General features: G+C 40.4%; 1 protein-coding gene across 3 annotated transcripts in view; it reads left to right on the top strand.

Annotated features, from left to right (window-relative positions):
* The first annotated feature begins 7,186 nt into the window (after positions 1–7,186).
* The window catches only part of LOC144688521 (YTH domain-containing family protein 1-like), a 32,528-nt gene continuing 15,721 nt past the window's right edge, over positions 7,187–23,993 (top strand). For 2 of the 3 annotated variants that reach the window (XR_013578427.1, XM_078555203.1), the window contains exons 1-3: positions 7,244–7,409; positions 7,654–7,678; positions 8,356–8,435. Coding sequence is in view for 2 of the 3 variants with exons in the window: in XM_078555203.1 (XP_078411329.1) it covers positions 7,383–7,409; positions 7,654–7,678; positions 8,356–8,435 (132 nt within the window). In the remaining variant the exon portion in view is untranslated. Of the gene's footprint in view, positions 7,410–7,653; positions 7,679–8,355; positions 8,436–23,993 lie in introns of all 3 variants that reach the window. The other variant, XM_078555202.1, reaches the window with a different exon arrangement.

Genomic DNA, 23,993 nt, shown 5'->3' on the forward strand with positions numbered 1-23,993 from the left:
ATCACACACATGCAGACCAATAGACTGCACAAAAACAAAAATACCTGAAAAAACTCAGCAGGTCTGACAGCATCTGTGGAGAGGGATACAAGAACAAAAACAAAAGACTGCACACTCTGGTTGTCACTTTGGATAACAGAGTATCTTGGTGGCTTAATGCTTCACTGACAGACAGTCGTACTTGTCCAGTCTTTGCTAGCAGGAAAAAGGCAGGACCAGAGGGGGAAGATGGAGAAAGGGCACATGGCTTCCACCATTAGACAGTGCCACACATAGTGCCTCTTGTACTGATGACCAAGTGTGTCCCTTCAAAAGTGCAGGTGCGACAATCTTTGATGGGACCATCATGGGCTCCAAAACTGAGAGAACAACCTCCATGGGCATCTCATGTCTCAGAGCAGGGGAATGAGCAGCCTGCCTCCATCACAGCTTGAGCCATAGGGGTAGCACTGATGGAAGCAATAGAAATCACAAATCTTAGTTGTACAAGTTGATTCATTGGGTGTTCATTTCAGTGTTTTTGTGCTTCTTCAGCACTATAATTCATGCCTAAATTAAGTCTTAATTGCTAATATTTTCATTGTCAGCATTCTTGCTTATCTGTATTTTTTAATCTGCAAGAATTTTTGCAGGAGGCAAGCAGACTGTGAGACAGACTATTGCATTGATCAACCACGTTGGCATCACTGGCAAGGCAAGCATTTGTTGCCCATCCCTAACTGCGCTTGAGAAGGTGGTAGTGAGCCACCTTCTTGAACTGCTGAAGTCCACGTGGTTAGGTGCAACCACAGTGCTGTTAGATGGGGTGCCAGGAAATTCAACCTAGTGACAGTGAAGGAAGGGCAATATAGTTCCAATTCAAGATGTGTGGCTTGGAGAGGAGCTTGCAGGTGGCGGTGTTCCCATGCATCTGCTGCCCTAGACCTCTTAGATTGAAGTCATGAGTTTGGAAGCTGCTGTTGAAGGAGCCTTGGTGAGTTGCTGCAGTGCATCTTGTAGATTGCTGACACTTCTGTCACTGTGCGTCGATGGTGGAGGGGGAATGAACATTTAAAGCAGTATTTATATGGCTGGTTCAATTCAGTTTCTGGTCAATGGTAACCCCCAGGATGTTTATAGTGGGGAAATAAGTGATGGTAATGCTGTTGAATGTTAAGGTGAGATGATTAGATTCTCTCTTGCTGGAGATGGTCAATGCCTGGCACTTTTGTGACACGAATGTTACTTGCCACTTATCAGCCCAAACCTGAATGTTATCCAGGTATTGCTGTATGTGGACAAGGACTGTCAGTATCTGAGGAGTTACAAATGATACTGAAGTCTTGCAAGCATCCACGAACATCTCCACTTCTGACCTTATAATGGAGGGAAGATTATTGATAATGCAGATAAAAGATGGTTGGGCCTAGCTTACTACTCTGAGGAACAATTGCAGCGATGTCCTGGGCCTGAGATGATTGACCACTAACAACCATAACCATCTCCCTTTGTGATAGGAATGACTCCAAGGACAGTTTTCCCTCTGATTCCCACTGACTTCAATTTTGCTCAAGCTTCTTGATGCCATGCTCAGTCAAATATTTCCTTGTTGCCAAGAGCAGTCACTCTACCTCACCTCTTGAGCTTAGCTCTTTTGTCCATGTTTGGACAAAGAATGTAATGAGGTCAGGAACTGAGTAAAGTGTTGCTTGAGAGTACCATTGACAACACCTCCACTTTGCTTACGATTGAGAGTAGACTGAAGGGACAGTAATTAGCTGGATTGGATTTGTTCTCCTTTTTGTGGATAATTTTCCATATTGTTGGGTAGATGCCAGTGTTGTAGCTGTACTGGCACAGCTTGTTAAGATCCCTGCTAATTCTGGAGCACAAGTCTTTGATACACATGCCGGGATATTGCCAGGGCCCATAGCCTTTGCAATATCTAGTGCTTTTAGCCGTTCCTTCATATCAAGTGGAGTGAATAAAATTGGCTGAAGACTTGCATCTGTGATGCTTGGGACCTCAGAAGGTCAAGATAGATCAACCACTTGACACTTCTGGCTGTACATGGTTACAAATGTTTCAGCCTTGTCTTTTGCACTGAAGATAATGAGGAGAATCTAATTTATGGCTCTGCTTACATGCAGTTTAAAAAAAAATTATTGCTTTATTCTCAAGCTGAGAAAAGATTAAAAAGGAATATAAGCAGTATTTAAAAAGGATCATGGGCAACACCAATAGGTGGGGTATAGTAAGGTGTGATAAAGTAAGGCTTTTCAGTCTTCATCCAGAGTTCATCTATCTGTCTAGAAATACTCTATAGCTCATCACTGCCCCCAATTATTTTTTTTCAATATTCTACTGTTTTTATCTCCAGCCCCTGACCCAGAAGTTCATTCTATGTGCCGAATACTTTTGTGGACAACTTCCTGACATAAATCCCAAATTTGCCTTTTGGCTGGTTTCAATCGAAGCCCTTTTGTGGTACTCTCATGATTGAATTGAAGTTGTTTTTCAGAAATACCTTTTCTACATGGCTTATAATCTTATATGTTCCTCTATGAGATTCCTTGTCCATTGGCTGCTTTGAAAACAAATAGTCCAAGGTTTCCAGTCTTCCAGCATATCGCAACCTTCTCACATTAGATATCAGTCAAATGATCCTTCTTTCAACCAGGTTCAGGGCTTGACTTTCTCCTTGTGTCGCAATGATCAAACCATCATGAGAACACTATCACTACAAGGACTGCTGCAGTTTGATAAGTAGACCTCCCCCATAGTTGTCAAACTTGGAATGAGAAAATAATGTAAGGCCTTGTCCGCACTGCCCACGTCCCAAGAGATAATAAAAAAGTGGAAACAATATTAACATGGTCAAATATGATCAATTTCAGCATGACTTTCTTCTTATTTGTACACCACTGTTTTGGCTGTTTTATTCATCATTCTAATTGATTTTTTGATTGCTCATCTGAAGTTGAACTAAGTGAAAGTGTTAAGCGCCGACTCCAACTCCCCAATATCTTTTCAATTTCAATACCATAGAGTACTGTCATACATTTATCCTCATATGTGCAATGTTTTTCTCCTATATTTGTATTACAATTCATCTACCATTGCTCAGTTCATTTTTTATTTAATCCATTTCGTAGTTGCTCAGTTGTCTTTTCGAATTCAACAGTTGAGGAGTTATAATTTGGATGAGAGACAAGAAAGTTAGGGCTATGTTCACTGGAGCTGAGAAGGTTAAGTAGTAACCTGTTAGAGACTTAAAGATTATGAAGGGCTATGATAAGTGCGCAGCGACAGATTGTTTCCAATGATTAGTGGGACAGGAACAACAGGACACAAATTTATGATAATCATAAGAATTAAGGGGGAGGTTGAAAGCACTTTTAGAGAGAGGGAAATTAAAATGTTAACTTCTCTACCAGGAATTCTTGCTGAAAGAAAATGCATTTTTAAAAAGGGAATTAGTGGCTTGCCAAAGACAAATATTAATGGGTAAGGGAAGTTAACAAGGACAGTGGACTATAACAGGTGTGAACCAAAATAATGGCGAAGATTTGATGGGACAAATATGTGTTTCTGTGCTGCAAAATGCTATAATTCAGCAATGTCACCCTCTCCACCTCAGTTCAGTATCAGTTTCAAATCCTACCAGTTTGCATTGAGCTTCTGAATCCAAGTCATTAAGATAAATCAGATATAGGGGCAGAAATTTGTTTGCGAGTGCAACATAGAATTACACAATTCACCAGGGCAGACTGCACTGTGGGCTGCTACTGTGTGGCATTCTTCAATGATGTCAAAGAGGAAAGCTGCCAGAGGCAGCGCGACGGTAACAAATTGTTCCCCCATGGCTCCTCATATTTTGCTTTCTACATTCTGTTCTTTTACAAATTTTGTCAGCTATTGAAAACTTAATAAAACACTTGGAGAAAAAAATGCCTAAGGTAAACCATGGGTAAGAAGCTCCTCCAATCTCCCTGAGCAGGTGATCAGTGTTTCTTGTTTATGTGAAATCTTAATTAGACGCTAATTTCCTTTATCTCCTGGGGATCTCTTCTATTATGACAAATAATAAACATTTTTTTGTAGCTTTAAGGGAATTATTGGTCCTATAAGGTTTTTTCCCTGATCCTTCCTGTTGCAAAATGCTTTCCTTCACTCAGCAACTTCCCAAGGTGGTACGTTTAAAATTAGAAACTCACCAAATGGGAAACTGTAGTCACAGATCCACCCTCATATTAGCCTACAGTGTACGAGGTTGGAGCATTCTTGAGAGTGGTTCTCAGGCCAAATACTGTTTGGGGTTGTGGCCTTTGTCAAAAAGTTGATGTAGGGGTTGCCTTCTATGAAGAAACGCCAATGAAAAATCTTAAGTATGGCATATAAGTTTAGGTTTAGCAACTCAGCAGATGTGAATGTGCCTCCACTTCCAACTAAATATTAGAAAGACTGCTTTTGGTCCCTGCCACAAACTCAATTCTGTAGCCCTCTCACTATCTGAGGCTGAACTAGACTGTTACAAACCTTGGTATCATATTTGATTCTGAGATGACCACATTCTGCTGCATCACTAAGACCACCTATTTCCACCTGCATAACATCGCTGAACTCCATCTTGCCTCAGTTCATCTGCTACAGAAACCATCATCCCATGCTTTTGTCTCCTCTAGACTTGACTATTCCAACATACTGGCTAGTTCCTCATCTTCCACTCTTTATAAACTTAAGCTCATCCAAAACTCTGCTGCTTGTATTCTTACTCTCAACAAGTCCCTTCACCCATCACCCCTTTTGCTCACTGGCCTACAGTTAAGCAGCTGAAGGCTCTTTCACCAATGATGGAGGGTGGGGTGGGCAAGACAATTCATAAGTAAAAGCAAAATCCTGTGGATGCTGGAAATCTCAAAGAAAAACAGAAAATGCTGCAAAAACTCAGCAGGTCCGACAGCCCACCCTTGGGTCATGTGGACTCGAGGTGTCGGCTCTGTTTTTCTCTCCACAGATGCTGTCAGACCTGCTGAGTTTTTCCAGCATTTTCTGTTTTTAATTCATAAGTAAACTTGGATTAGAAAAGTGGTGCTTGTAACATAGATGCCTGGAGACCTAAACAGCCTATTTTGTTTTTCTTTCATTTCACCATTTATTTTCCTCCTTGCTCTTGTTCCTTACACCTTTCTGATTAGGCAACGAAAATGTATCAGTACAAATAACTACAACTGAAGTTTCACTGGTTACCATCTGAGCGTTAAAGGAAATGTTAGAGATTTAACTCCCTAGAAATATTTTTTTAATCAGAGTGACAAAAATGAAAGTTATTTATTTTGGTCCAATAGCTGTACTTTCATTTAAGCAATAATAGCTAAAGAGTTTAAAAGGGCACCTACATCATTGTCCCAGCCTATATCGTTATATTTGTTGTGAAGTTTAGCAAAAAAAGATGAGTCAGAGAGCAACACATTTCAACTAGATACAGACTGGTAATTGGCTTAGTTAGCGATAAGACTTAAAAAACAGAAAATGCTCAGCAGGTCTGGCGGCATCTGCAGAGGGAAAAACAGTTATCATTTCAGGTAGATGGATGACTTTTCGTCAGAACTAAGTTCATTGACCTGAAATGCTAATTCTGTTGCTCTCTCCACAGATGCTGTCAGACTTGCTGAACATTTCTAGCATTTTTATTTCAGATTTCCAGATCTGCAGTATTTGGCTTTTACATTAGATATATGGCACACCATTACTTTTTAAATGAGGCCATTATGAAATTTTAATCACCAAAGGTGAACAGAGAGTAATCCTTTTAGTGGGGCTGAGTTGAGCAGAGTGAAGGCTTCACAGAAAGACAAGGTACACTAATCAGGTCTCATATTCACTAGACAATACAATAACTGCATATTTAAATGTTATCTATAAAAGAAGTTTGTCATATTGGTTCCAGCAGTTTGTTTTTCAAAGGGATAATAAAATTTCTACAACATAATAGTTATTACAAATTCATTAGTTGTTTCCTAAATTTGGTTAAGGTGTCAGTCTTGTCTCAATGATAGCACTCTTGCCTTAGTCAAGAAATTGTGGGTTCAAACCCCACTTCAGTTACTTGAGCACGTTACCTTGACTGACATTTCATTGCAGTACTGAGGGAATACTGTATTGCTAGAGATACCCCCTTTCAAATGAGATGTTGACTGAGACTCCACCTGCCCTCTCAGATGTAAAAAAAAGAAATCCCTGATACTATTCAACAAAGAGAAGAGGATTATTCCAGTGTCCTCAGCAAATCTCTCAATGTCATTCAAAAACATCTTAGCAATGAAATAAATGACCAGTTGTTTGTGGGGCCTTGTTATGGACAAATCGACAGCTGCATGTTCTTACATTGCAAACATGACTACACTTCAAAAGTACCTCATTGGTTGTGAAGTGGCTCAAGATGTCTTGAGGATGTTAAACGTGCCTTATAAATGGAAATTATTTAAATCTGCTCAATATAAATATAGAATAAATTCTGACATAATCCTTAATCACATTGCAGACTGGAAAGGCAACTTATGAAAGTATAAGTATAATTCAAGTAATTTAAAAGTAATGAACGAATGTACTATTCTATTCTAATCCAAGGCACCTAACCACAGGGCGCTGAAGCAGACACTGAGCAGGAGGATGGGGAAGAACAGGTGGTCCAGGAGGATGAGGAGATCGAGAATTTTGGGCAAGGCCATCCCACAAATTCTGTCCCAATAACAAAGCTCCAGTTGGCCTCAAAAAGTGCCTATTTGGAGCAATTCGAGCTCTAGGCCCAGGTTTCACACGGTTATAACGGGATCCACGATACTGTATGCATTACTAGGTAAAATATTCTCATCAAACAACAGCGAGTCTTGAAAGTTCTGCCACTGCAGCATCTCCTCCTCCTTTGTCCCTAGTTAAAGCCTTCTTAACATTAACTTTGCACGCAACTCACAATTAAAACTTGAGCCAGAACTCGGTGTAATTAAACACATTCTCAACCCTGCAGTCCCCCAGGATGACACTGAGCAGTGCTAACTAGAGGCCAGACTCCAGACACAAATCGCCGCCATTTAACTACCTCGGCGGGACCTAGGCATTACGTCATCACTTGTGGCGGATCCCCCCTCCCCCTCCCCTCCTTCTCCACCTCCTCGACGTCACTGCGCCGAGTGCGTGCTACGTCATCGGATCCTGAGTATGGTCGCCATTGGGTTAAACGCCTGAGAAATCGGAGCGAAGGAGCCAAGTTGAAGGGGCGGGGGGTGGGGGGGGAAAGCGCGGCCTCTGAGCTACTTAACCCGCCCCCGAGCCCAGCACCCCGACAGCCCCCTTCCGAATCCGAGTCTGCAGCCGAGTCGGGTGCAAGTGGCGATTAATGAAGTATGTCTGCGACAAGCGTTGACCCTCAGGTAGGCAAGGCCGGGAGGCGGCCGAGTCTTTGTTGTTTCTCCCCCCCCCGCCACCCCTACTTCACCTCCCGCTCGGGGTGGGTTTGTGGGACCACGGGCGGGGGGGGGGGGTGGTTTGTTCTTCTATTTACTGAGGCCGTGGTTCATTCCTGCAAATCCACATTAACACTTATTTTTCCCCCTCTCTCTTTACTTGCCATTCGCTGTTGCTGTGTGTCCGTCTGGTGGGGTGGCCCTGAAACAGAGAGCGAAGGGACAAGAGAATAAAGGTAAGGTGCTGGCCTGGAGGCCTGGGCTGCTGCAGATGCCTTAAATAACGTGGAAAGTTGCCATAAGTGGCTTTTATTTTATTTGCTGGGTGCCAGTCAGGAGTAATCCGCCTCTCTTTCCTTCCCCCAACTCCCCCCCCCCCCCCCAACGCCACCGCCGCCGCCGCGTCGTCTCTTGGCGATCTTGGGTCGGCGGCAACGTTTGAGAGTAAATGTGGCGGAAATACTCGGTAAAAGTTGGGAGTTAAGGCCAAGTTTCCCCTCGGATCGTGGGATCGGCCTCCTCCCGCTTAAGGATGACTTGTACTAAGGAGACGTCATATGTTTCCCCTGGCTCTTCTCTCCTTTTGTCCAGAATAGCAATTGTGAGGCTTAATTTACGTTCACCCATTTTTTTTTTATCATTGCCAGTTCTTTTCTTCCCCCTATTTAGTAAATAGTCATCTCCGGAGTGTTTAAATTTAACAAGTTAGAACTTCTGAAAACAGTGTTTGGAAATACGTTGGCAACCCGATAGGTTAACTTCTTTCTCCTTGCAGATGTCGACTACGCTCTATGTTTGTAGAATTTTGCGCTTTTGCTTCAGATTTCCAACATTTGTAGGTTTTTTTTTAGTAATTGTAATTTTTAAAAGTTGCGGAGATTGTGTCGTTTAATAGGGTGTTTTATTTTTGCAGTGCAAAATGGTTCGCTGCATCAAAAGGATACAGTGCACGACAATGATTTTGAACCATACCTAAGTAGCCAGTCTAATCAGGTAAGTTAATAGAGTCATAGATGTCTACAGCACAGAAAAAGGCCTTTCGGCCCATCGAGTCTGCGCCGGTCGAACAAGTAACTAACTTTTCTAAACCCATTTTTCAACACTAGGCCCATAGCCTTATATGCCATGGCATCGCAGTGCACATCCAAATACTTCTTAAATGTTCGGAGGGTTTCTGCCTCTACCACCCTTTCAGGCAGCAAGTTCCAGATTCCCACCACCCTCTGGGTGAAAATATTCTTCCTCACATCCCCTCTTAAACCTCCTGTCCCTTGCCTTAAATCCAAGCCCCCTGGTTATTGATCCCTCCACCAAGGGGAAAAGTTCTTTCCTGTCTACCCTATCTATGCCCCTCAATTTTATACACCTCAATCATGTCCTCCCTCAATCTCCTCTGCTCCAGGGAAAATAACCCCAGCCTATCCAATCTCTCCTCATAAATAAAACTTTCCAGCCTAGGCAACATCCTGGTAAATCTCTGCACTCTCTCTAGTGCAATCACATCCTATAATGCAGATTCCAGAAATGCACGCAATACTCTAGCTATGGCCTAACCAGCATTTTATACAGCTCCAGCAGAACCTCCCTGCTCTTATATTCTATGCCTCAGCTAATAAAAGCAAGTATCCCATATGCCGCCTTAACCACCTTATCTACCTGTCCCGTACCTTAAGGAACCGGTGAACATACACACCAAGGCCCCTCTGATCCTCGGTACTTCCCAGGGTTCTACCATTCATCGTGTGTTCCCGTGCCTTGTTTGTCCTGCCGAAGTGCATCACCTCACACTTATCCGGATTAGATTCCATTTGCCACTGATCAGCCCATCTGACCAGCCTGTCTATATCCTCCTGTAATCTAAGGCTATCCTCCTCACTATTTACCATCCCACCAAGTTTCGTGTCATCTGCGAACTTACTGATCAACCCTCCTAAATTCAAGCCTAAATCGTTTATATATACCACAAACAGCAAGGGACCCAACACCGATCCCTGTGGAGCTACCCTGGACACAGGCATCCAGTCACAAAAACACACCTCGACCATCACCTTCTGCTTCCTGTCACTCAGTCAATTCTGGATCCAATTTGCCAAATTGCCTTGGATCCCGTGGGCTCTTGCTTCGCTATCAGTCTCCCATACGGGATCTTATCAAAAGCCTTGCTGAAGTCCAAGTTGACTATGTCAAATGCAATGCCCTCATCTACACACCTGGTCACTTCTTCAAAAAATTCAACCAAATTGGTCATACATGACCTCCCCTTAATAAAACCATGCTGACTGTCCTTGAGTAATCCCTGCCTCTCCAAATGTAGATTAATTCTGTCCCTCAATTGCTTCCAATAGTTTCCCCACTGAGGTTAGACTGACTGGCCTGTAGTTCCCTGGTTTATCCTTTCCTCCCTTCTTGAATAACGGTACCACATTGGCTGTCCTCCAGTCCTCTGGCACCTCTCCTGTGGCCAGAGAAAACTATTGCCAGCACCCCTGCTATTTCCTCCCTTGCCTCACTGAACAGCCTGGGATACATTTCATCCGGGCCTGGAGATTTATCTACTTTTAAGCCTGCCAGACCACTCAGAACCTCCTCCCTATCTATGCTAATTTCTTTAATTATATCACAGCCCTTCTGCCTGATTTCCATACCCATGTCGTCCCTCTCACTTGTGAACACCGACACAAAGTATTCATTTAGAGCCCTACCTACGTCCTCCGGCTCCACACACAAATTACCCCTATGGTCCTTAATGGGCTCTACTCTTTCCCTAGTTATCCTCTTACTCTTAATGTACTTGCGAAATAACTTTGGCAGGTAAAATAAAGGAAAGTCGAATGTTTTTTCATGTTCCCTTTTTGTTCTCCTAATTTCCTTTAAGTTCCCCCCTACACATTCTATACTCCTCAAGGGCTTCTGCTGTTTTGAGCCACCGGTATCTGCCATAAGCCTCCCTTTTTCTCTTTATCCAATCCTGTATATCCCTCGACATCCAGGGTTCCTTGGATTTGTTGGACCCACCCTTTATCTTTACTGGAATATGTTGGCTCTGTACTCTCTCTATTTCCTTCTTGAATGAATCTCTGCTCTGATGCAGATTTACCTAAAAGTAGCTGCTCCCAGTCCACTCTGGCCAAATCATATCTGATCTTATTAAAATCCGCCTTCCCCCAATTTGGAACTCTGATTTCCGGCCCACCCTTGTCTTTTTCCATAACAACCTTGAATCTTACGGAGTTATGATCACTATCTGCAAAAAGCTCCCCCTCTGATACCTCTACCACTTGCCTGGCTTCATTCCCTAAAATTAAGTCCAGGTCCGCCCCCTCTCTTGTAGGACCTTCCACATACTGGCTTAAAAAGCTCTCCTGGATGCATTTTAAGAATTTCACTCCCTCTAAACCTATCACACTATGACTAATCCAGTTAATGTTGGGGAAGTTGAAATCCCTCACTATTACTACCCTATTATTTTTACACATCTCTGAAATTTGCCTACATATCTGCTCTTCTAATTCTCTCTGACTGTTAGGAGGCCTTTGGTACACTCCCAGCAATGTGATTGCCCTTTTTTTGTTTTTAAATTCTACCCATATGGCCACACTTGAGGAGCCTTCTAAGATGTCATCCCTCCTTACTGCTGTAATTGATTCCTTGATCAATATTGCGATACCCCCCTCCTCTTTTACATCTTTCCCTGTCTCGCCTGAAGACCCTATATCCTGGAATATTGAGCTGCCAATCCTGCCCCTCTCTCAACCATGTCTCTCTGACAGCAATGGCATCATACTTCCATGTGTTAATTTGTGCCTCAACTCATCTGCCTTATTCGCCAGACTCCTTGCATTAAAATAAATACCATCCAACCTTGCCAAACTCCCTTGTGCCTTAACTGGCCTATAATTTCTATGCCTTCCAGACTCACTTGCTCTTCTCTTCTAATTTTGGCTGTGCATCTCCCACTGCTGAACCTCCTCTCAGGATCCCCCCCCACCCCGGCCAAGTTAGTTTAAACCCTCCGCAACAGCACTAGCAAACCTCCCCGCAAGGATGTTGCTCCCATTCCGGTTTAGGTGCAACCTGTCTGGCTTGTACAGGTCCCACCGCCCCCAGAAGTGGTCCCAATGTCCCAGAAACCTAAAGCCCTCCCTCCTACACCATCTGTCCAGCCATACATTCATCTGGACTAACCTCCTATCTCTATACTCACTAGCACGTGGCACTGGAAGTAATCCAGAGATTACTACCTTTGAGGTCCTGCTTTTTAATCTGCTTCGTAGCTCCCTAAATTCTGCTTGCAGGACCTCATCCCTCTTTCTACTTATGTCGTTGGCACCAATATGTACCATGATCTGTCTGTTTGCCCTCCCTGTTTAGAATGCCCTGCAGCCATTCAGTGACATCCTTGACCCTGTCACCAGGGAGGCAGCGTACCATCCTGGAGTCACGTCTACAGCCACAGAAACGCCTGTCTGTTCCCCTTGCTATCAAGTGTCTGAGCACTATTGCCCATCCCCCCCGCCACGCCCTGTGCAGCTGAGCCACTCAGTGCCATGAGTGTGGCTGCACTCCCCGGAGCAACCGTCACTCTCACCATTTCCCAACACAGAAAAACGGTTCTCGAGCGAGATGCACCCTGGGGATTTCCTGATTACCTGCCTGACACCTTTCTTCTGATATGGTCACCCATTCCCTCTCTGTCTGCACTTCCATACGCTGTGTGGTGACCACGTCTAAAAACGCGCTATCCACGAAGCTCTCAGCCTCGCGGATGCACCTCAGTGCCTCCAGCTGCCGCTCAAGCTCCGAAACTCAGAGCTCAAGTAGCTGCAGCTGGTGGCACTTCCTGCGCACGTGGTCGGTCAGAGCGCAAGGAACGTCTTGGACTTCCCACATGTTGCAGGTGATACATAACACGGGACTGAGCTGCCCTGCCATCCCTCTAGTTGGAAAAAAAAACCCTTTAAGTAACAAAATAATTTAAATTATTTATGTACTTTAAATAAAAACTAGAACTCTTACCATTCCTTAGCTTAATCTATTTTAAACTTGAGAAAAACACTTACCCACTACTCACCAATCAGCTCTTGCCTTTGTGCTGATGTCACTTTTTGAAGCTTCCCCGCACTCACGCTGGTTCTGATCTCTCTTGCGCTGTCTTGTGATGTCACTCTTGTTATTTTCAACAAGAACTGACTGCAGGACACTCTTCCCAGACTGCTTCACCATGATGCTGACTGCAAGACACTCTACCCATTTTTATCATTAGATCTCTGAGCACAGCATATTCTGGCAAACACAACTATAGTTAGTGGGAAGGCCATAACTATTATTTTTTTCATTCTTTGGCAGGTAAACTGATAAATAGTTTGACAAATTATCTCATCTATACACCATTGTACTTTATAAAGATGCAGATTTAACCTAAGGAGCAAAACATTGCTCTTGTTGTTTTATGGGCCTTGTAAACATCTTTCTTGATCTGTTACAATAGTGGCTTTAGTAGGATTGATCTTCTTAAAGCTTATATACTTGAGTTTGTGTAGTTTCAGGGTGTAAGATAAGCAATTAAGTGGTATGCTTTTATGTACATTTTTGACTTTTTATTTGTGCACAAATTTAGTCAAATATTTCATGTATAACACAGAAAAACTTTAAATTCACTACCATTTCCAGTCATACGAATATTACTTGAAACCTGCTAAATTATTTGATACAATTAATGCTTTTCTAAGCAAAACAATTTCCCAGTCCAAAGCATCTTTGAGGAACTGTGTATGACAATTTTATTACTGGAAGGATATACTATTAATATTGATGTCACAGATTAAATTGCATATGGGCATATGGTACATATTGTCAGTCTTGTAACAAATATTGCATCTTTCTTTGTGCCACCATACACAGTGTCTCACTCATTTTAAAGAAGCTTATCTGATCAGCTGTGTGTTTGTGGGGCAAAGTAATCAAACTTATGGGATCAAGTCACTGGATTCCATGTTGGGAGCATTTTCATGTATCATTTTCTGCAAAGAATTTTTAATATACCAGTTTAATGTCAAAGACGGATCACTAGTGGATGAAACAGTTCATGTTTGGCTGAAGAAATGTTAAAAAAAAATTCATATACATCTGGTTTCCTTTGCAACATGCTGCCATTTGCACTCATGCCAATATTAATCTTAATACATCAGAACATAAGCAAAAAGGTTTGATTTTTGTTTTGCTTGTGACTAATTGTATGTTGCTGATTTCTGTGCTGGATGTGCTTGCAATAGAAGCTTCTGTCTACTGAAGTGACTTACTGTGCAAGTGTATGCTGTTCTATCAATGGGTTGCATCAATCACTGGATGTATGCACAATTGACGATTCAAAAATGCCCTTTCAGATCACCCACTATTAAATTTCAGTTAATGTTTAGAGGACACCTAATCAAAAATCTCAGTAATAACCTCCCTGTTTCTATCTTGCAAATAAGCTGCATCCTTTTAATTAAATTAGGAAGTCACCAATCCTGTCCAAAAAAAAGTTCCTGAGGTCACTGCCTGCTGCTGTTTTCTCCTCTTCCCTGTATTCACTAAGGTACAGTTCTTTAAGCTCTTCATTCAAGCAGCCAGAATTTATGTCTGAGCTTTGAATACGTTTTGGCAGGCTACTTCAGGCTGTGGAATCACAGCCTGCCTCAATCCTCCTCATCCAACATCCTCAGGTATGCACTTCCAGCAGGTGTTATTTGATAGTGATCAGAATTGGGAGCTTTGTCTGATTTCCCCCACCCGCCACCATCACCGACCCCACCACGATCACCAGGGACACTGAGGTCAATTATGGTGCCCCCCTGTCACCAAATTCTCTGTTACCACTTTGTCTACGATCAACTAATTCAACCTAGATTAAGTACCAAACTGGGACCTTCCCAGTTCATACATCTCAACTTCTCACTGAATGCTTTGCTGTGCCACTGGGGGAACTACTGTCTGCAGTAAGCCTTGTTTGTACTATTTTTAATTTGTTTGGATTAAGTTCTTTAAATTTGTATTTAATTCTCTGAAGTATTTTAAGAAATAGGTTGCAATTAAATTCAGGCCATTTGGAGGGGTTTAATAAATTTGAGTTGATGTCTAAAGTACTTATGCTTAGCTCAATTTTACTCATTATTAGATACAATATGTTCCTTGAATTAGTTTTTAATGTTTTGAAGTTTTTCATGTTAATTTTGCCAAAAGCTGGGATAAGTTAATGGAATGTTGTTAACTAAACATTGAATTTCCTTAATCTACATCATATCAATTTTTGCTATAAATTTTTGGTTGTTTAGCATATAATTATATAAATTTTAAAACATTCAGCTGTTGAATAATAAGGCAGAATAAGTTTGCTGTTCTAAAACAGTTTAATTCTGAATCAAAAGCTACTGTTAAGTATAGCCCTCTAACAAAAACAAATCTCATGTAATGCTTACCCAAGTACATTTTGGTAGGAACAATAAAGAGGGCACAGACTTATTGGTAAATGTGTCTGGAATTTGCTGCTTGGATTGGTTGAGGCAGAAACCCTCCAACTCATTTAAAAGGTACCTGGATCTGCACTTGAAATGCTGTAACCTGCAAGGCTACAGACCAGATGCCAGAAGGTGGGATTAGAATGGGCAGCTAGTTTTTTCAGCCGGTGCAGACACTATGTGCTGAATGGCCTCTTTCTGTGCCATAACTTTTCTATGGTTCTATAAGACTCTTAAGTGAGGTAGAGGATCTAAAGGTAAAGGTACACAAATCATTAAAAGTACCGACACAGGCGATTTTTTTTTTTTAAATCAGCAAACAAAGAACAAGTTCATTTCTGGAGGGATAATAAATGACAAAACAGGGAAATTGTGTTAGACTTGTACAGAACCTTGGTTGGTCTGCACTTGGAGTACTGTGCATAGTTCTGGTTCTTCAAATTAAAACAAGAATATAGAGACATTTGAGAAAATGTGAAAGAGGTTTACAAGAATGATCCCAAAACTCAGATTATCCTATGAGGAAAACGAAGCTTGAGGCATGATTTAATCTAGTTCTTTAAAATATGGAAGGGTGAATCTTTTCTACTTATGGCTCCTAGTTTTGGTCTCCTCCATAAATATAAGATAATCACTAAGAAATCTATGAAGGAATTCAAGAGAAACTTCTTTATCTACAGCTTGGTTAGAATGTAGAACAAGAAATAGTTGAGGCAAATAACAAAGATGCATTAAAGGGAAAGCTGGGTGAACACTGGCGAATAGAAGATTATGCAGATAGGGTTGGATGAAGAAAGGTGGGGAAGACTTATGTGAAGCATGGATATGAATTGGGCTGAATTGCCTGTTTCTGTGCTGGACATTGTGTCATTCTATTTCCCATCCTTGCTTGAACGTCACTGAAAACTACTTGAAATAAGTGACAGTTCCTATTAGGTAACTAGAAAAAGTCTTAGATTTCTAAATAGAGGTACATTATACTTGGCTATTACTATTTGCACTGATTTCTGTGTCTTTGAACTGTCCAATTTTCATCTCCCATATTTTGAAACTAAACGTATAGTCACCCTCCCATTTAAAAACAGGGGCATAACATCAATGCAAATCTTAATTTCTTTAATGTAAAAAAAGTGTAGCAAAGAAATAGAAGTTCAAGTTGAAAACGAGTGGTAAATATTTAAAGCTAGTTCAGTAGTGTACAGCTCTTAAAAGGATGAACATCAATCTCCTAAAATATGTTAAGACTCAATATAAGCCGAGGTACCAAAAATGGAGCCTGATCAATTCCTTGCCTCACTTAATCTTTTGTACTAGTGGTATTTTTTCTCTGTAGTAATCTGATCAACTGTGTCAGCAATTTTAGAATAATCTGATGTGAAACAGTTAAATATTCATCTATCATGCTTTCTGTTGAAAAGGTGGTCTAGTTAGAATAATTAATTAAAATGTTATTCTCACATTCACATTTTACTAGAAATGTTTTAATTTTATTTAAAATCAGAATTGCGTCATACATACTCACATTTTTCAGCCCAATATTTTAATTCTGTTAATAGAACAGTGGACAGGATGCTATTACATTTTGATTAGTGTTTGAGTGCCTGCTTCCTGTTTATTATGGGATGTGAACTATGTTAAACTTCTAAAATTCAAGCCACAACAGTAGAAAAACAAACTTTACAGTAATAAACAATTATTTTTAGAGCATTTTCCTAAAATGGTGGAGTAAGTTAGCATCTACTATTATTAGTTTGAATAATGGAGTTGTAAACTTTTGAAAAATAATCCTGTAACATGGCTGCGGCATGAGAATAGTATTCAACTGTCATTGTTTGTCTCAAGGACTGAAGTGTTAAATCTGAAAATCCTGTTGTATCCAGTATATGTGGAACTCTGAAGTTTGTTTGAAGTAATTTAAATATTCCAAAAATAGTAAATTGCACATTTTTGAGCTCATGTGGTCCATCAAAGAGATGCAATATTTAATTAAAGAAATCAGTTTGTAAAAGAACTGTGATCATAAGACAAAACAAGATGTTGTATGTTTACAAGTGCTGAAGACCCTGTTGAGCCCAACTATCTTCAGCTGCTTTATGAATCCTCTGTTCCCTCTATCACAAAGCTAGAATTGAGTTGTTTGATTGCAGTGTTCCATTCCATTTGCAATTCCTCAGATAATAAAGCATAATCCGTCACTGCATGCAGCAAGACCCATTCTCTAAACATTCAGCCTTTGGCTGATAAATGGCAAGTAACATTTATACCCCAAAAGAGGCAGGCAGGCAGTGACCATCACCAACAAGATTGAGCTTAACTACCTCTCTTGAATATCTTTACCATTTATAGAGTACCCCATCATCAACTTCTTGAGGGTTTCACCATTAATCAGAAGTACAATCGGTACTAGAACACTTCAGAGGCTAGGTAGCCATCTAACACCCCACAGCCCTTATGCCACCTGCAAGATGCTAGTCAGGATCGAGATGGAGTACAATCCTCCTGATAGATTCAGCTGCAGTCACAATTGAGACACTCAACACTGTCCAAGACAAAGTAGGCTCCTTGAACAGCATTTCATTGGCTAGTTTAAATATCCACCCACTCCTCCACCATCGTGTTGCGGCTGCAGCATATACTACGTATAGGGTACGTTGCACAAACTAGCCGAGGCTCCTTCAGTAGCACTGCTGAAACTTGTAACCTCAGCCACCTAGAGGAACAAGGGCAGCAGGTGCTTGGGAACCCCTCACCTCCAAGTTTCCCTCTTAAGTCGCATATCAGTGTGTTAGATACATGTTGCTGGTCCTTCATTGTTACAGGACGAAATCGTGGAATTAGCTGTATTATCTGAGCATCATGAAAAGTGGTAGTTCAAAAAAAAAAGCCCACCACCAAGCTCTCAAGCAAAGAATGGGCAATAAATGCCAGTCTGGCCGGGGATACCCACATCCCAAAAATGACTTGCTTTCTTTTCCTTCCCTCCATCCTTCCGTATTGAGCTTTTTAAACTAAACTTTTTTTAACAATTATTTTCATACACACTTTTTTCTTCAGATCAATTGGCTTTTAGTTGGTTTGAGAGGTCCTGTTCATTTACGATATTTATATCTGGAAGTTTTAATGAACATGGCATGTACTTTACCCATATGTGTGTTGTAGAAAGTAGCTTCCAATTGGTATCCATATGAGATGCTAGATTTAGGAAAGTGTACCTCTGAAATTGGTGACGGTACCATTGATGTAACTTAAAATATCTGTGAATAACATGAACAGTTGCATTTTGTAGCTGTGCCCGTGAAGCCACTGCTATATGGTCGTTCTCATGGTATTTGACCTGATGTTTAGAAGCAAAACTTTTAAATGGTAAATAATGGTGTTGCTCAATTGAACCTCCCACTGAATTCTTTGTGCATTTTCAATGTCAATTTAATAATTAACATTGATGTTAGAACTTGTCTTTTTAAGATTGAATGGTTATTTTTATTTAAACTGAAAGGGATGAACTAAACTAAAATTGTTCCTGCAAGCAAGGTTAACATATTACAACATATAGACATAAACATATGATGCAGAGTCCGTTATAAGGTAACACATCTAAGGATTATAGGTAGATTGCTGCTTAAACCATGAGGCACACCCAGCAGTGCTGTATTGACACAAACTGAAGCTTCGGTCATATCTGCCAAGTTACCTAAGTTTCCATTTAATTTTTCAAAAAATTTAATTTGCTGACCTGGTATTTTCTTTATGCATGTATGTGTAATTTTCCATTCTAGCAATTACATTGCGAGGTGGAGAGTTGCAACACAGATTAAACTACTTATAAATTTTCAGGTATGTGATTATGATCTGAAATCATTAAGTGCCTCACCCAAGCGGAGGGACATAATAGGATCAATGTCATGATGTTCTGTTTCTTAGCGACCCACAAATCTTGGCCAGGAGCTGCTCTCCAATTTTAGCGTAACGGTGGTGTAATAACCTTGCAGTGTAGGGTTTTTCAAAGGAAATTTGTGTGTAACTGACATTGCGCTAAAATCTCATATGTAAATTTCTTTGATCATTTGCACTGCTCCCAATTTACATCAGTAAAAGCTTCACTTGGCTCATTAATATGGCCCAGATCAAAGTATTGCTTTTAAGAAATTCTAAACTGGCATGAGTTTACACCCAAAATTTTAGGTGCAGGAGGATCCAAAATCACCTTGTATTTTATAGTGCTTTTTTTTTTTCTTCTTCTTACGAAGACCTGTACTGTATGTTCCATGCCTTTGTTGCTTTAATGATATCAGAATCTGTCACATCAAGAATAGGCAAATTTCAATGATTACCTTTGTTTTACAATGTGTTGTGCTTAATGTGCATAAGTGATTTTAAAACTTGATTTTTATAACATCATGTAAGAGGGACTTAAGGAAAGATAACCAGTGCTTATCTCGTGCCTTAATTGTTGTGCTTTTATGCTGTATTTCCCTTCCGGTGTACGCTGAGGAGACTCTTTGAAATTTTAGCACAAGTTTCTGTCGGCAAGCTAAATGTAGAAACCGTTGTAAATCTCTTTGTAAATTGTACTAAGTAGATTCCAGCCCATTGTCTCTGGAGGGGTTCTAATTTAAAAAAAAAAAAAATTATTCTTTCACGGGATGTGGGTGTCACTGGCTAGGCCAGCACTTATTGCCCATCCCTAATTGCCCTTCAGAAGTTGGTGGTGGTGAGTCATCATCTTGAACAGCTGTAGTCCATGTGTTGTAGGTACACCCACAGTGCTGTTGGTAAGGGAATTTCAGGATTTTGACCCAGCAACAGTGAAGGAATGGCGATGGAGATCCAAGTCAGGATGGTGTGTGGCTTGGAGGGGAACTTGCAGGTGGTGGTGGTGTTCCCATGCATCTGCTGTCCTTCTACTAGGTGGTAGAGGTTGTGGGTTTGGAAGGTGCTGTCGAAGGAGCTTTGGTGAGTTGCTGCAGTGCATCTTGTAGATAGCACACACTGTACATCGATAGTGGAGGGAGTGAAAGTTTAAGGAAGTAGATAGGGCAGATGGGCTAGTGTAGCTGTTATAACTTTTACATTATTAATTTGGGGCTGAAGTTCATAGAATCTAAATATGGTGACTTGCATAAGATTTATTTTGTGTTCTTAACTGATGCTTTTTCAAGCAGTATTACAGTTCTATTCTGTGTGAAGGAGAGGAGCAAGTACATTTCAGCAGGAAACCCCCCCTCTATATAGTTTGTGATTTTGAAAAACGTGGTTAGAAGGCACATTTTGCAAGAAAACTTACGCAATAGTTGATGTATATTGTGAATATTCTGATGAGGCTGTTCTTCACTAATGCCAAACTATGATTAGAGAATTTGTTTAGCCTTTCATATTGCATGATCTATAGATCTCTATGCAGGATGCAACTTGTAAGAGAAGGGACTAGTTGTTTATGCTCTAACTACACAATAAAAGCTAGTTTTTCTTTGATGTTAATAAACTGATCTAGTTTGATTTACATGAGATATAGCCGTTTTAAGGGCCCAGCTTGAAGTTGTAGTATAGCCGTTTAACATTCTACCAGGCATCTTTTGTAGCATTGTTATGGAATTTAAAAAATCATTAAATTTCAGGCTATAGAACCTGATTCTAATAAAATTGTTTCCCATTGGTAAGTTTGCCATTTGTGCACTATTAAATGATCGTAATGATTGCTCTGCTTACTAACGGCTGCAATACTAAAGTAACAATATCTGCGTAATGCTTTTATAATGGATAAAAATTGGAAATTTACTGAAGAATGTAGATTTCTAAATTGCATTGGTGTAAAATGCCACTTCCATGTTTATGAAAGAAATGTAATTTAAACAAGAATTTATATTTATATAGCACCTTTAACATGGTATAACATCCCAACAATTGATATAATCTAAGAAAATAGTGACATTTCAAAGTTGTTGAAAAGTAGAATTACAAATTAGAGAATAACCCAACATTCTTCTGCAATATGCCATGATAATACCATGATTAACAAAGTTGCACTCCATTTGCTGTAATCTTTGTCATCTGTTTTTATTAATCAACTTTTTCATAGCACAGGGACTAGGTCTGTCATTCACTAACACTTAGATTATACTTTTCATAATTAAATTCAAGTGCATTGATTTTTATGTCAGTATCACAATATTGATATTTAAGAAACAAATAGCTATTTTGAGATAAATGTTGAGTTACTAAACATCTTCATTGCATTGCTACTTAGTAATTTCTCGTTTTACTGAATAGCAATTGTGCTGTTTGTGATGGCTTCTATGAGACTTTGTAGAAGTGTTCAGTTAAAACATTGCGGTATCATTGTGTAACCTGAGGACACTGAGGTAAAGTCCTAGAATAGGTGTAGATTGGTGCAGTGATTTTAAGCTTGTGTGTTACATTTCATTTTTCTCCCACTCCCCTGATTGATCCCTTTTTTGTTTTCTGTCCCAGTAAGAAAGTAATGTGTATAACTTTATTGTGTCTGTAATGTGGAAGTAAAAATAGAATTATGTTGATTGCAAGCGGGGTTTGGATAAACAAGTCCAATTGCCCAGGCCACCAGATGAGTGACTTTTTGGTGATGCTTGCCCAACTGGACAATTTAATTCTCTTTCGGTTGTAGCTGTGATTGCATTTTGTTGCCAAGCTCAATGCCATGACATTATAGATGACTTGCTTTGAAATTATATACATGAACAAAGACTTTGGTGCATTCTGTCTTCCATTACGAAAAATACAAACAGTATCAACAACCATTTTTGCTGTTTGAACAGGCAAATAATCTGTTTAGTTATCCAATGTAGTTCATATCCATATGGTTGAAATATATTGAAACGTTCAGGCCATAAGTTGTGTAGATACTGAAGGTAATAATTACTTAATTCCAGGTTGGAGCTTTTATGTTAGTAACAAGTTTTGCATTGGTCAAAGATGTTTTGTTTCTTTAGCTTAAATGTTCTTTTTCTGTTACTGTGTAATGTAATTTAGCTTCTTGTGCAATTTAATTCATCCATTTATACTGGGGGGTAGGCTCAACATTGACAGCATCAGATTAGCAACAGTGTGTCAAGATGCTTCAAAACCATTTATTCACAGCTCCATTGTTTTTCGGACATTCCTTGATGGCAGGAGGGAGGTCAGTACAGGTCAACTTTTGGAAATCTGTGATGTAGACCTGTGAGGTGTTCTGAGCACGAGTCCAAAAAATAGTGCATGTTGCAGCTATCACCTGAAGATTTGGAGAAACTAAATTTTAAGGTGAACTGTGGCACTGAATTATTTAGCTAACGGCGTGTTGCTAAAACTGGGACTATCACATTAGTGCAAAGCACCATTAAATACTATACATTAAAGGAAAAGAAACATCTTCATGTGCAGAGAAAGAATATGTACTGTTGTCTTTCTGTATGAGGAAATTTAGAAAAATATTTCATAGAATCATAAAATGGTTACAGCACAGGATGAGGCTATTAGGCCCATTTTGTCCATGCCAGTCCTTTGCAAGAGCAACTCTGCTATTCCCACTCCGCTGGTTCTTTCCCCAAAGCCCAGCAATTCTTTCCTCTTCAGGTGCTTAGCTAATTCCCTCTTGAAAGCCATGATTGAACCTGCCTCCATCACACCCTCAGGCTCTGCATTCCAGACCCTAACCACTTACTGCGTTTAAAAAAAGTTCTTCAAGTCATCTTTGGTTCTTTTGCTGATCACCTTATATTAGTGTCCTCTGGTTCTCAACCGTTGTGCCAAAGGGAACAGTTTCTCTATCTACTCTGTCTAGACACCTCATGATTTTGAACACTCCCCTCAATCTTCTCTAAGGCGAATAACCACAGCTTTTCCAATCAATCTCCACAACTGAAGTCCCTCATCCCAGCCATCATTCTTGTAAACTTTTTCGTAAGTTCGCATCATTCCCAGAATTATTGGAACATGGCACAAGTAGCTCTGCAACTTCATTTTAAAAGGTATTAAACTTTGTTGCCCATGTCACGAAGTGCAGGAAGTCCTGTTCACCTGTCACTGTGTTCACTGACCTAAAATAGCTCTTGCTTAACCTTAAAGCTCTAATCTTTGTTTTCAAACCTCTATGGCCTCACCCCTCCTTATCTGTGTAATTTGCTCTAACCCTACAACCCTCTGAGATGTGTACATTGCTCCAGTTCTGCTCTCTTGAATATCCCAGATTTTATCCTTGGCCTTCACGCATTTTCTAGCTCTTGCCCTCGCTCTTTCCTCCCCCACCCCCCATTGGGTTTTAAGGAGCATCTCCAAGCACCTCTGTCTTTGACTAAATGTTAGTCATCTGTCCTAATATCTCCTTTGGTTGCTTGGTGTCAGTTTGTTAATGCACTAAAGTGAGATACCTTGAATGTTTTGCTGTGGTAAAGACACTATGTAAATGCAAGTTGCTGTTAGAGGAAATGAATTTAAAAGAAAGCCAGGGAGGGCTGGGATATGAGATTGGAATTGTTAGCTTCAGTTAAGTGCTAACCCTGGCATAGGTTTGTTGGGCTGAATGATTTTGTAATGTTCTGTGATTCTGTAGCAGGAATAATTCCATTGCTTGTTTTTCCAAATAACACGGAACTGTCTAAAATAATAATGGCATGAAATGCTATAATGCCTGAAACTATTTCTGTTGTTGGAAATCAGCATTTAAGCTATAATCTATGGCAATTACTTTCTGCCCAGCCATTTATTTTGTTTAAAAATAGAATGTTGATGAATTCAATTGTATTAACCTCAGACCACCCAAACCAAGTACTCCATCAACATAATGCACACTGTAGGAATACTGATTTAATTGGTGTTATCTAGACAGAGCACTTCACGCCATACAAGCAACAGCTCCCTAGGAAGACAAGGGAACACTATCACCTCAATTCCTCTCCCAGCTGCGCAGCATCCTGACTTGGAACTATGTTCAAAATCTTAATTCTGTATCTCATGGTACTGTGGGTGTATCTTCACTGGGTGGGCTGCAACAGTTCAGAAGTGACTTTCTACCATTAAAGAAACTTTTAAAAATTCTCAGGCT

Source organism: Cetorhinus maximus, chromosome 13, assembly GCF_964194155.1.
Source record: "Cetorhinus maximus chromosome 13, sCetMax3.hap1.1, whole genome shotgun sequence".
Taxonomy (NCBI): Eukaryota; Metazoa; Chordata; class Chondrichthyes; order Lamniformes; family Cetorhinidae; genus Cetorhinus; species Cetorhinus maximus.